At 46.1% G+C, this 12,354-nt stretch overlaps 2 protein-coding genes and 1 pseudogene across 2 annotated transcripts; 1 reads left to right on the top strand and 2 right to left on the bottom strand.

The window, feature by feature from the left end:
* Positions 1-12,354, bottom strand: part of LOC139603508 (zinc finger protein 271-like) — a 233,306-nt pseudogene that overhangs the window by 162,039 nt on the left and 58,913 nt on the right.
* On the bottom strand, positions 4,693-8,190 carry LOC139603496 (nucleoporin NUP35-like). The gene is made up of 5 exons (XM_071454462.1): positions 8,127-8,190; positions 6,411-6,471; positions 5,664-5,808; positions 5,223-5,292; positions 4,693-5,131 (listed from the first exon to the last, which is right to left on the bottom strand). The coding sequence occupies exons 3-5, from the start codon at positions 5,795-5,797 to the stop codon at positions 4,994-4,996; spliced, it is 342 nt and encodes a 113-aa protein (XP_071310563.1). The 5' UTR covers positions 5,798-5,808; positions 6,411-6,471; positions 8,127-8,190; the 3' UTR covers positions 4,693-4,993.
* Positions 8,229-9,078, top strand: LOC139603495 (lanosterol synthase-like). Its single transcript, XM_071454461.1, has 3 exons — positions 8,229-8,437; positions 8,626-8,731; positions 8,957-9,078. The coding sequence occupies exons 1-3, from the start codon at positions 8,302-8,304 to the stop codon at positions 9,024-9,026; spliced, it is 312 nt and encodes a 103-aa protein (XP_071310562.1). The 5' UTR covers positions 8,229-8,301; the 3' UTR covers positions 9,027-9,078.

Genomic DNA, 12,354 nt, shown 5'->3' with positions numbered 1-12,354 from the left:
CATTAACAATTTAGGTGACCAGATCCCACGGTCTGGACTTGATGGCACTGACAGTGAATGGGAGATGCCTTGGAAAAGTTCTGAGTCACCAAGTCCCGCAGTCTGGCCTCGCAGTCAGCTGCAGTAACAATGCCTCGGAAAAGCTCCGGGTGGGACACGAACGAGTGCGCTGTGCGGGGGCTCCTCACAGCACTGCTCTGTCCCGTTGTGCCCTGTTGCGTGTTCCCAGCAGCTGGGCAAGCTTCTATTTCCCACGTGTCACAAAGGGGCCTTGGACAGCGGGTTCTGTGCCATGGCACGGTGACCGTGCTGCAGTGTGCCAGCCAGGGCCCTTGCACACACTGCCGCCTGCCCTGGGGCTGCCCCCAGCCCAGCCAAAGTGGTCCAAGCTGGAAGGAATGCCTGGCCCCAGGTGTCTAAGGCAGCCCCACAGGATCTTTAGGAAGGGCTCAGAGCATCAGCAAACGCAGCCCTGCTCTGCAGGCTCAGGGCAGCAGAAGGAGCCAACAGGGCTGCCAACGCAGCCACGCTGGGAAGGGCCCGGGGCCTTCCAGGGAAGCTGGCACGGCCTCCTTGGGACACGTCCCGGCCCGTGGCCATCCTAAACCCGCGGGTGTGACACGCACAAGGAACGTGTGGGCCCGGGCACGAATGCTGCTCTGAGCCCTGGGGCCCGGGCAGCGCTGACAGCAGCAGCTGTGGCAGAGTCCCCGCCCAAGCAGAGCTGCCACCCCCCGAGCCCTGGCAGCGCCGGTGCCCGTCTCCTGCCCCAGAGACCTGTGCCCCCGGGGGGCTTCTGTGCCACAGGGAGCCACAGCCCACCTGCACTGGGGGCTGATGGCAGGAGCACCTGGAGCAACTGCTGCCAACACTTGGTCTCTGTCCAAAGCTCTTACTCCATGCTGGAATTATTTTCTCATTGAAGTCATTTGCCGCAGGACAAAAACATCTTTACCTTGAAAACACAGAAGAATCTGGCATTAAAGAATCCTCGCTTCAGGAAAGCTTTACCTCTCATTGCTCAACTTGCTTGAGTAGTTCAAAAAACCTGCATAATTCCCAAATTAATTGAGATGCCCTAAGAACATTGTGAGAAACAAGGCTCACTTTTAAAATTTCAAAGGTTTATTAAACCATAACAAAAATACAACAAAGAGCGATTAACGAAAAATTACAAGACTGCGAGTCTCCATCAAAAGCTACGTGCTCATCTACAAAATGGATGCTCTGCGTTTTATACCCTTAGCCCCTCTCAAAGTTTTGTCAGTCAACTCTTTCCCTGCTATCCAATGGTGGAAGTCACTTTCTTACACCTTGACTGGAGGTCAGGTGTTGCCATGCTCTGCCTCCTGGTAACAAGCTCTCCCTCCTCTAAATGCCCCACTAGTGACAGCAATAAGGGGGGAAGGAAAAGAGTACTATGGAGAGAACATGCAAAAATAACATAACTGTACAGCTATAAAAATTCTCTTACCGTACACATAATATTCATCTCTTAATTGCGAGAGCCAACTATCTCCTCATTCATTTATAACGTGAAAGGTTTTCAAGGTTGCTTCCAACTCAAAGCAGTAACTCATTTGCCTTAATGTCAACCACTGAGAGTCACTTTAGAAAACGTAACACAGAAGCAAAAAAAAATGGCCATCCATTGGTTTGCAAATGTTTTTCTGTGAAGGGATGATAATACCATAATTCTAAAGGAATAAAAGCCCTCATGGAATGAAAGTCCAGTCAGTGTTACAAAAGGAAACTGAAGAAATGAGTAGATTCCAAAAAGGTCAGTCCTCCCCTGGTAGAGATAACTTAGTGGCCAATAAAGTACAGCTCTGCCTTCTTGTTTCCTGCAGCAGAATCACGACCTGGGGGCCACGTTTGGACACTTTGGCAGGACAGGGACTGGCTGTGGTATAAGGTGTGTAATAAAGAGAGTGAGAACAAGGAGGAAAGAAAATCCAGGAAATGCAGATTGTTGGTGGAAGATTAGGATTTTCTTTGAAGGATTTTGTTTGGTTCACTGGAAAGACGAATGGCTTTGAGCTGCAGAAAATGAGTACCCACCGGCACTATCAGGGAGGACTAGAGGAAGGGTGGAATATGTCCCTGGATGAACTGCTTAGAAAGATACAGCAAGTGTATGTAAAAAGGGATGCTGAAAAGGAGAAAGCAAGGACAAAGGTGATGGCAGAATTTTTACAGCCCCCGAGGGCCCCAGGACCTAAGTGGTTCCCCATAATAGAAGGGACAGGGTTGGCTACAAGGAAGTGGCAGAAGCATTCCCTCCTCAGCAGGGGAGAGCCAAGCCCAACAGCAGCTGGGAAAGAATCAGTGTGCTATCTGCTGGGCAGAGGGACACTGGGAGTGGGAATGTTCACAAAAACAGCTGGACCCTCAGGAGGAGGAAGTCCAGGGGATAATGGAGATGGATTATTAGATGTGTCAGGGGCTCCCATTGTAGCAGGGACACACCACACCAGAGCCCTTGTTAACTTTTAAAGTGGGTTCAGATGGAGAGGAGGTGTGTTTCCTAGTAAAGACAGGGGTCTCTCCATCCACCTCAAATTTTCTCCCTAAGGTGGGAGAATTGTCAAAAATATCTTCAATTATTCAAGGGGTTGTGGGAATTGTAGTTTATTCGGTAGGCTTGGAAGTTTGAAAGCATCTTTCTCTGAAGGAATTGTGGATATTGTGGTCAATGGGTTTAGGGATTTAATTCCTTTGTCTGTGTGGGGTTTTGTGCAGAGCTGACAAGCTCCTGTTTGGAGGGGACCCATGCCCCTGTGCTTTTTGTGTTTTGTTGTTAAAAGCCAGAATTGGCAGGTTTCAGTCCTGAAACCAATTCTGCAACTCCACCAGTCTGTGGTTTGTTGTGGAGAACTAGAATTGGCAGTTTTAGTCCTGAGGCCAATTCTGTAGCGGCTGCCTTGTGGAGATGGTGTTGTCCCTATGCAAGCCTAGGTATTTATCATGCAGCTTCCTCTGTGGGGGCTATAGGAAAACTTCAGGGGAAAATATTTTGTTATTCTTCCTCGGTTAATTTAGTAGTCGCCTCCCTACGCCTGGGGTGGACTTGATGAAAAAAAAAAAGGATAAGGGGAAATTGGCTACTGAAAAGATGATTGGTTGTTAAAAAAGTGATTGGTTGTTAAGAAAGGCTCTAGGCAGTGGCATTGCTTGCTGCAGAACTTGATCATGTCCAAAAGGCAAGTCAGTGGAATAAAAGGAGCAAGCTGCTAAGGTGAACTGCTCCAGGATGAGAAGCAAAAGCCTGCTAAAACCCTGAAATAAAAGCAACTCAGATGCTTAATTCACGGACTGCAGCTCTTGCAAAACATTTTAAAAGTAGTCTCACTCCCTCCGCTGAACAATCTATTGGAGGAAACCCCACTGAACACCTGTGGGAAACAACAAAAGGTGGAGGAAGGTGGGGAAGAACACACGCTCATCCCTCTCCCCACTCCAGGCACATTAACGTTACAAAAGCTGAACCTATAATAAATAACCCTGCATTTACTGCCAACTCTGAACCTGGAGATGTCTCGTTCACTGATACTTCAGCCAAAAACATTGATGGTAAAAGATGGTAAAATAGAGCTGTTACACCCCAGGTTGCAGCTTAGCTTATTGAGTTTCTTATCAGTTGACCGGAGTGTTTTGTTACTTTTGACATGTAGGGGTCATGTCAGGTCTGGATGGTTTTGTTTAAGCCTCAGCTGGCACTGGGAACACTGTGTGGGCACTGGGCACTGAGAATACTGTTCCACATCTTTCAGGGCAATTGCCAGCCTCAGGTTTGTGCTGCAAAAAACAATTTCCATTGTGCCCTATTTCACAATGTAACCATTGATCAAATTGTGTGCTGTGGATCAATTTTTATCTTTCTGACTTTTGTCAGCTGCTCCACTTGATCATTCTATGATATTTGTAAAATCTGATAGTCCGCATGGGTTTTAACCAATCCTAGATGGATTTGTTAGGATTGAGTTTGTAAAAACAACCATTCAAATCCTCCCTTTGCCAAACCTCTTTTCCATTCACTTGCCAATGAACATTTCCACTGACAAAATCACCGTGTGGCACCTACTGGGCCAGGGCTCCATGGGCACCCGGCTCGGGCCCACAGGAGCCTGGAGCAGAGCCTGTGTGGCCCAGGGAATAGAACGGCTTGGGTAGGGGCACAGCTTTTTATTGAGTGTAAGAAATGTTTCAGTCTGCTAAAACTTCAGGAATTGCAAATTCAGTTTCTAAGGCTGCATTCTCAAAATAGTTTACATTAGAAAGCTTACATTACTCTTTAGTATCATATATCCTTAAAGGAGACCAAAAACAATAATCTGTGCAGAATGACTGAGGAATGACTGTTCTTTTCTTAAGCTAATGTACAGTACCCAGTGCAAAGGGCTGCAAGTGTTAAAGGTCAGGATATTGCCAATACCTAGACATTAATAACTCATGTTAATATTAAGACTACAAGACAGCCATGTCTACCCCCAGCTACTACTTACAAGAGAGTGACATGTTTTTATAGGGGCAGGTGGGAGAGCACGATTGGGATTTCCTCGCTAACAAATTTTCAATCCAAAGTACTAAGATAAATTCAAGAGCCAGAAGCACATAGTCACATAAAAAATAGATAAATTAGGAGCAGCCACAGTTTTAATCTGCCATTAGGTATCTACTGCAGGCCCTAAATTCCAGTCAGGAAACTTATGTGAGTTGTGTTGTATATGATGGTTTCACTTCCTCATCTCGTACAGCAATAGAATTGTGTGCATTGTAACTTCCCAAGAGCACAGAGAGTGCTCATCATGGTCTTTCTCAGCAGGAAATGTGGGCATGTATTTAAGAAAAAACTGATGTGAATGTGTAACAGACTATATCTATTGAGATGAACTACCTACAGTTTGCAATTCCAAAAGAAAAAAAATTAAACACATCAGGGAAAATAAAAAGCAAGGCCAAAAGCAGAGTGCCTTTGAACTAAAAGCAACTATTAACTTACTTTTTCTATACAAGGCTTGACACCAATCATGATAGATTCACCAAAAACTTTTCCATCTTTGCTTAAGGCTTTCCGGGCTTGAAGCTTAGACTGATATCGAATATGCATCCAGTTTCCTGTGTTGGACATCTGAATGAGATCAAGTGAAAATTGTGAAATGTAGTTTTTTAAATGCTTAATTCACAATGTTTTCTGACATAAATGTCAAACTAAGACATACCACATGCTTGAATATGTTTCCATACTGAGCAAACTGTAGTACAATATAGGAAGCTGATGCTTGAGGAAATCTGAAAGACAGAAAAAAGTACTCATAACATTGAGTGGTTTAAGAATTCAGGTGTTAAGATACAACCCTATGAAGCATTTACAGAAATGCAGAAGAGAGCACTGTAATATCAGAAGCAGTGACTTGAGCAATACCACCTTCTAGGCACTTTAGCACACACCCCAACAGCAGAATGGTGCCTTTCTAACTAGAAAAAATCATGTGTAGCTCAATTTAAGATGGCTAACTGAAATGTATGTGTTTGCTTGCTTTAACCATAGCTGTACTTGCAGCACATACCAATGCCAGACAGCATCAATGCCCCCAAGTATTTTTCTCGTATGCTCTAAAGACTTCACCCAGGTTTTTCCAATACTTTGGAAATCAACTTACCCAAATACAGTTACCCATGTGTCATCAAGTTGATCTTCTGAAGTAAGGGAATCCCCTTGAGTATAAAAAGGATCCAGCTGAGCAGGAGATAGAGTAGTCTTCTTAGGCTGCCCAGTACTTGCAGGGCTGAACATGCTTGAAGAAGCTGTTAAATTGAAATGATATTGCTGAACAGATTTCTTTTGCAAGACAGAGGTTTATTAGAAAAGAATACATTCAGTGTCAAGCATTTCACTTGGATGTGGAAGAGTTTGATGGGGATTTACTCACAGACAGAACAAGTAAGTCAATCATAACTTCACATCTGCAAACACACTAGGAAGTTTTTAGGACTAGCAACCTAGTGTTCTCTTCGACTTCAAAACACCAATAGCTTAATACAGTTGCCAAATAGAAACAGGCCAACACAATAAAGCTTAGCAAGAAGCCACCAGTTGATACACAAGATATCAAACCTTGTGAAGATGGAAGGCAATCCATCAATCTCAGCTTCTTCACTCAATTACAACCACCTCTGTGCTCAGTTCAACACCATATTTGGAACAGGGAACAAGAAAAGCTGCTTGAAACTCAGTCTCAGAAGAAATAATTATGTCCTAGTCATACCCACACACCTTTTGAAAAGCTAACAAATACACCACATCTTCATAAACTAGCAAGGAACTGATGTAGCTTGAACAGTGATGATTTTTCTGTATTAAAGAAAGCAGTAAGAAAAGAGAACAGAAATTTTGACAGGACATCTACCTGCTCCTGGAGTTGATGGCAGAATTCCAGTGGATGGGCTCTGTGATAAAGTAAAGCTGGCCTGTATTAATATACAGAAAGTAACAAATTATTCTTACAGGTATACTGCTCAGATCAAGTGATTTAAACATTCAGGTAATAATATTAATTATTTGCCTTTAAGTTATTCTTAACTTTTTAGAGAGCAGATATTTGCATGTATATTTAACCAAAGATTACCAAGAGCTATTAATGAAAAGTTATTTGACAGCATATTTGACAGCATATGCTTTGTGAAACAAAGTAGCTTTAAGTATCAATAATCAGAAACCTTCTTAGAATAGTTCAATGCACTACTGCTGCACTGTAATAATTCACACATTCATATGCATCCTGATGGGAAGGATATTAGTATCCTAATTTTATCAGCGTTTTCACTGCCTAAAGGGTTCAGAAATCATGGGAACATAACCTTCCCTTCTATGGAGACTATTACTAGACTTACTTTCCTGCTCAACTATTTAGTGCATAGAAGGAAAGAATACTTTGAGGTTTAGATGGTAGCACTTGTTTTTGTTTTTTTTTTTTAACATACGATTTCAACACTCCAAACAATTTTAGTCTACTTTTAGCCTGAATAATGTAATTTCTTAGATTCAAGATTAAACAGCCTGGAGATACCTGTAGACCTAGCAACATAGGTTCTCATAGCTGCTCAACATTTTTTGAAATTTAACATCCAGTCCTTGAAGACGCTCTGTGAAGGATTCTGTCCTTCACAGAGAACCTCAGCTTTCAGAATAAACTTTTCAGAAGGCAACACTCAATACAAAGACTGCTCATTCAGTTTAAAGTGTTCTTGCATCAGAAGAGTTCAGTGAAAAAGGACCTTAGTAATGCTTCATTAGTTAGTTAAGCTGCAGAGATTATTATAAAATTTAGCTCATAGAAAGTTCAGTGTTTCTCCTTCAAAATTAACCCCCACTGTTTGATTAGATATTTTATTCAGAAAAAAAAATTCCTTCTGTTTCCATAAGTGCCTCTATTGCCTTCTAAAAGGTAATCACAGAAACCCAGAAATATTAAGGTTGGAAAAGATCTCTGCGATCGAGTCCAACCATTAACCTAACACTGCCATCTTGACCCCTAAGCTGTGTCCCCAAGTGCTACTTGCACACATTTTTGAACACTTTCAAAGATGGCAATTCTAATACTTCCCTAAGTGGCCTGTTCCAATGCCTGACCACCCTTTCAATGAAGAAATGTTTCCTGATATCCAATCTAAACTTCTTTTGGTGTAAGCTGAGGCCATTTTCTCTTGTCCTATTACTTGTTACCTGGGAGAAGAGACCAGCCTCTACCTTGCTACAACCTCCTTTCAGGTTGTGGAATGGTCCTTCTGGCAATCAGCAGCCCAATAAACTTACAAGAAAATGAAAAGCTGATAAACAAAGCTGAATTTGAGAACATAACTGACTTGCATAACTGAGGATCACTTGCATTTTTCATTTGCTGCTGAACTGAAAATTGGCAGTAACAGGAAACTGCTTCATGACCACAGCTCTTGTTCGAACAGGAACAGGTACACCAAACAACCCATACTAAGCAACAGCATGATCTCTAGGCTCAACACTCATTTTGGTACAACAGTTTCTACAGCTAAGTTAGAGAATTCACTGAGGCAGTGAGCTGCCTCACATCTTCGGCTGAGAACAGGCCAATGCTGAAGACACTTACTGTTCTTCTTAAGGACAGAGGTGCTGATCCAAGCCCAGCACTAGATAACTCATCATATATGCTTCTAACTTTGTCACGGTGGTTTGAGACCTGGGTTTTCTGCCTGCCCCATAGACCTGTAGGTCTGACTTTATCCTCACAGCTGGCTTGGGGCCAGACTGGAGTAGTGCTGCCCATGAGGTTGTACCACCCCCTTCTCTGCTTGTCTGGGCAGTTGCTGAGCACGAGGAACCCGGATGGAGGCTTTGCCACATATGAAACCAAGCGAGGAGGCCACTTACTGGAGCTGCTGAAGCCCTCGGAGGTGTTTGGTAAGGGCAGCTCTGGGGGTTGGTTGTCCTGCCCACTGAGAAGGGACAGAGTGGCCTGGGCTCACCATGCCCAGCGGGTGCCTGGCAGGGGATCAGTGTGCCCTGGCTCTGGGACAGGCTGGCAGTGGCTGGCCTGCAGGCTTGCTCACACAGGGGCTGTGGCACTGATACCCACTGCCTGCTGGCAGGTGACATCATGATTGACTACACATACGTGGAATGCACATCAGCTGTCATGCAGGCACTGAGACACTTCCAGAGCCAGTTCCCTGAGCACCGAGCCCTGGAGATCAGGTGAGGCACTGAGATGAGAGCTGGGCAGGGGAGAAGGCAGGCTCACTGTCCCAAGCTGCCTGCCATGGCCTCCTGAACAATGTAGCTGCCTGTCTGCATGCTCTTGTCTCTTGTGCCCTCCAATAATGGGACCCATCCAAGCCTCAGAGGGGCTGATGGAGCCCCCAGTGAAGCAAACACTGGGTTTGAGCTGCTTCTGAAGTGGATGACTTCTTTCCTGTCCAGGGAGACTCTGCAGAAGGGCCTGGATTTCTGTCGCAAGAAGCAGCAAGCGGATGGGTCCTGGGAAGGGTAGGTGGTGTTCCCAGCACCCCATTTCCTTCTGGCTGCCCCAGTGGGAGAGGGATCATCATGGCAAGCGTTTCTGGCTGGCAGGATCTGTGGGAGGGATAGGAAGGGCTGATCCTCCTCTAGCTGCTGTGCTTTGCTCTCAGTTACTCTCCCTGCCAGCCGCACACCATGAGCAGCGCATTCAGGGGGCTTCTCCAGCCTGAGGCTGGGGCTTCCAGGCCGTCCTTACCAGGCCCTCGCCAAACCTCCAGGTCTGATCCACCCACAGCTTCTTTTGGAGATCCCTCCTGTGCAGGAACCTGGCTGAACAATGCAGCATTTCCCGGGAGGCCTGGATGTGACAGCGGTCACAGGGCTCTTATGTTGAAGGAAGAGACGAGGATTTGACTCCATATTTCAGAAGGCTTGATTTATTATTTTATGATTTATATTACATTAAAACCATACTAAAAGAATAGAAGAAAAGGTTTCATCTCAGAAAGCTAAGCTAAGCTAAGAATAGAATGAATAATACAGGTGTTTGTGGCGCGGACAGAGTCTGAGCCAGCTGGGCTGTGATTGGCCATTAATTCCAAACATCCACATGACACCAATCACAGAAACACCTGTTGCATTCCACAGCAGCAGATAACCATTATTTACATTTTGTTCCTGAGGCCTCACAGCTTCTCAGGAGGAAAAAATCCTAAGGAAAGGATTTTCATGAAAAGATGTCTGCGACACGCGGAGGCAGCACCCGCTGCGGGGGCAGGGCTCAGAGGTTGGGGTGAGGAAAGGAATGGAGGAGGACCATCCCAGATGCCTTTTTGAGTGGCCAAGGCAGGAGAATCTTGCACCGCAGCATTCAAAATGGGAGACCCGGCCATGCGGCCAGTGCCATCTTGTCCAATAGAAGTTAATGGAAGTTCAGGATAAAGGGCTGTAAAAAAAGGGCTTCTGTTAGAGCCCAGCCTGGCATGGCTGTGGGTGGCCAGAGTAGCTTCCCCAGGCAGGTGCTGTTGGGGTGCCTGCAGCACCGAAAGCATCTCCATTTTGGGCTGCCTCAGGCCACCAGATGCCTGAGCCCGGATGGTGAAATCAAAGCCTCATCAGTGAAAATGAGAGGACTCTTTGCATGGCAGATCTATCAGGGTTTATTTGGGGAAGATCCAGAGGTCCGGGTGGGGTAAAGGTGAGGAGAGAAACAGGAGCAAGCAGGAACACAACCTCCACTGAAGGGAACCAGGGGCAAAGAGCCAGGGGGCACCAGGGTATATAACTGGGGGAAGGTAGGAGGGCTCAGGGTTCAAATTATCCAATGGGGAAGGAAGTCAGGGGTGGAGTTAAGGTGGGGTGACACAGGATACACCAGTGAGGGAGCAGAGTGGGAGGGGTCTCTCAGGGAAAGCCAATGGAGGCATGGGGAGTAGAGAACTTTCATGGAACTGGGAGACAAATAGCAGTCGATTGACAACAGCACATTAACATTAACAAGGAAAGAACCATGGGCAATTGTGCCAGTCTCTCAGCCTAACTTAAACAGTGGTGTCCTCCCATGGCATTCCAGGTTTGTCTTCTCCATGGCTGTCTCCCACACATGGCCAGTACCAGCTTGAGAAAGGGACAGGGGAGAACTGGAAATGGCATGAGGCAGTTAGCACCCTTGTGTCTTTTTTAGGCAGTTTCTACTTCTAGACCTGTCCCGAGGGGATGAGAGGAAAGGAGCACAGGGGGAGGAATGCCTGTAGCAGTGTGGGGTTTAGATGATGGTTGCTGCTACCTATTTCCCAATAAGCAGTTCCTGTGGAAAGGCTGCTTGTGTGAGCATTCAGGCAAGGCAGTCAAGTCCACACACCCCACACTCACCACAGCTAGCTCAGCCAAGAGAGGCAGAAGGGCCTTTTATATGGTCAGTTCCAGCGAGGTTTATTTCAACACTCCAAATGGGAACCAGAGGCAAGAGACAGACCATGTGCTCTGCAGAAGGTTTGGGTAGGGGAGGGTAGGGGGGTGGTAGAAAGGGCAGGACAAGAGGGATTGGCTTTCCGGGAGGACAGGGCCAGTCCACAACCAGGAGTACCCCAACCAATAAGGAAACAGGGAAAAGAGAAATCAGGGGAAGCTGGCACATATGGGGAAAGGAACTGGGATGTATCATTGTTAAGCAAAAGTCCATGAGGAAGACCTTTCTGTCCACCAGACTGGGGGGACCTCTATGCTAATTCTCTCCAAGGCAGGGCTGTGGGGATTTCCCTGAGAGGAAAGGAATCAGAGGATTCCACACTGGTGCCCATGGCTGCAGCACTGGGCAGGGGCACAGCTGCCAGCCCCGCACACTCAGCAGTGCGGTCAGGGGGCTTCTCCAGGCTGAGGCTGGGGCTTCCAGGCCATTCTTCCCAGGGCCTTGCTGAATCTCCAGATCTGATCCAACTGCAGGATCTCTTGGAGGTCCTTCCTGTTCAGGAACCTGCCTGAACACTGCAGTTCAAAGTTTCCTGGGAGGCCTGGAGAGCAGCAGAGACCTGGAGATGGCCCCAAAGCTGAGGACAAGAACCCATATCTCTCTATCAAGGCCAGGAGGAGGCTGCAGCCTGTGAGGCACCAGGGCAGGAGCCAGGACCACAACAATGCCAGAGTCTGGCCTCAAGGGCACCTTAAAGAGAAGTGCCTCAGGAAAGCTCCAAGTCAACAAGTCCTGCAATTGTTCCTTGAAGGCACCTGTGACGCAGGAGCCTCAGGAAGGCTGCAGGACTGCAAGGATTCTGATCCCGTGTTTCTTGTGTAGGGGGTGTAGTCCTTTTATTTATATACATTGCCATGGTTACAGGAGAGAATATTGGTGCCGTGTGTGTACCAGTTGTGGTGTAAAAATAGTAAGATCAAGGAGAGGAGAGAAAAAAATAACATTTCAGTTTGGGAATTCAAATATCATTAAAAATCAACTGAGTGTAAGAGGAGATAAAGAGAGGACGAGGGTGTCAGCCAGCAAGCGAATAAATCCAAACCCCCTGGGATGCCTATTGAAACAATGGAAGAAGATAAGAGAGGCCCTGAGGGCACGGAGACTAAGAAAACCCTCAATAAATACTGTGATCAATAGTGGCCCTTTTTAAAGACAGGGAGAAGAAGCCAATAAACGAAACCCTGAGTTATTATACCGTGTTGTGGTTACTATTATTTCTGTGAAAAGAATGAAAATAAGATGAGGCTATGGACCTAAATATGTTTTGTTTATCTGAAGGATCACCGTGAATTGCAGCAGGAATGTGGCTTTAATTTGGCCCCAAGCGACCCTTCTGTGTTGGCTGCGGAAAAAGATGCAAAACAAAAGGAAAGGGAGGACTAAGAAGGTG

This window comes from Agelaius tricolor, unplaced genomic scaffold (genome assembly GCF_023055355.1).
Source record: "Agelaius tricolor isolate 1412-34295 unplaced genomic scaffold, bAgeTri1.0.p SCAF_39, whole genome shotgun sequence".
Lineage (NCBI taxonomy): Eukaryota > Metazoa > Chordata > Aves > Passeriformes > Icteridae > Agelaius > Agelaius tricolor.
Note: the sequence above shows the minus strand (reverse complement) of the source record. Positions and strands in the feature narration are given on the sequence as shown.

What these genes read in the sequence shown, in the direction of transcription:
- LOC139603496 (XM_071454462.1), bottom strand. Translation starts at nt 5,797, where the DNA reads ATGTTCAGCCCTGCAAGTACTGGGCAGCCTAAGAAGACTACTCTATCT. An exon ending in ACATGGGTAACTGTATTTGG is followed by an intron (nt 5,293 to 5,663) that starts GTAAGTTGATTT and finishes TCTGTCTTTCAG; the next exon opens with ATTTCCTCAAGCATCAGCTT. An exon ending in GAAACATATTCAAGCATGTG is followed by an intron (nt 5,132 to 5,222) that starts GTATGTCTTAGT and finishes GATCTCATTCAG; the next exon opens with ATGTCCAACACAGGAAACTG.
- LOC139603495 (XM_071454461.1), top strand. Translation starts at nt 8,302, where the DNA reads ATGAGGTTGTACCACCCCCTTCTCTGCTTGTCTGGGCAGTTGCTGAGC. An exon ending in GAAGCCCTCGGAGGTGTTTG is followed by an intron (nt 8,438 to 8,625) that starts GTAAGGGCAGCT and finishes GCCTGCTGGCAG; the next exon opens with GTGACATCATGATTGACTAC. An exon ending in CACCGAGCCCTGGAGATCAG is followed by an intron (nt 8,732 to 8,956) that starts GTGAGGCACTGA and finishes TTTCCTGTCCAG; the next exon opens with GGAGACTCTGCAGAAGGGCC.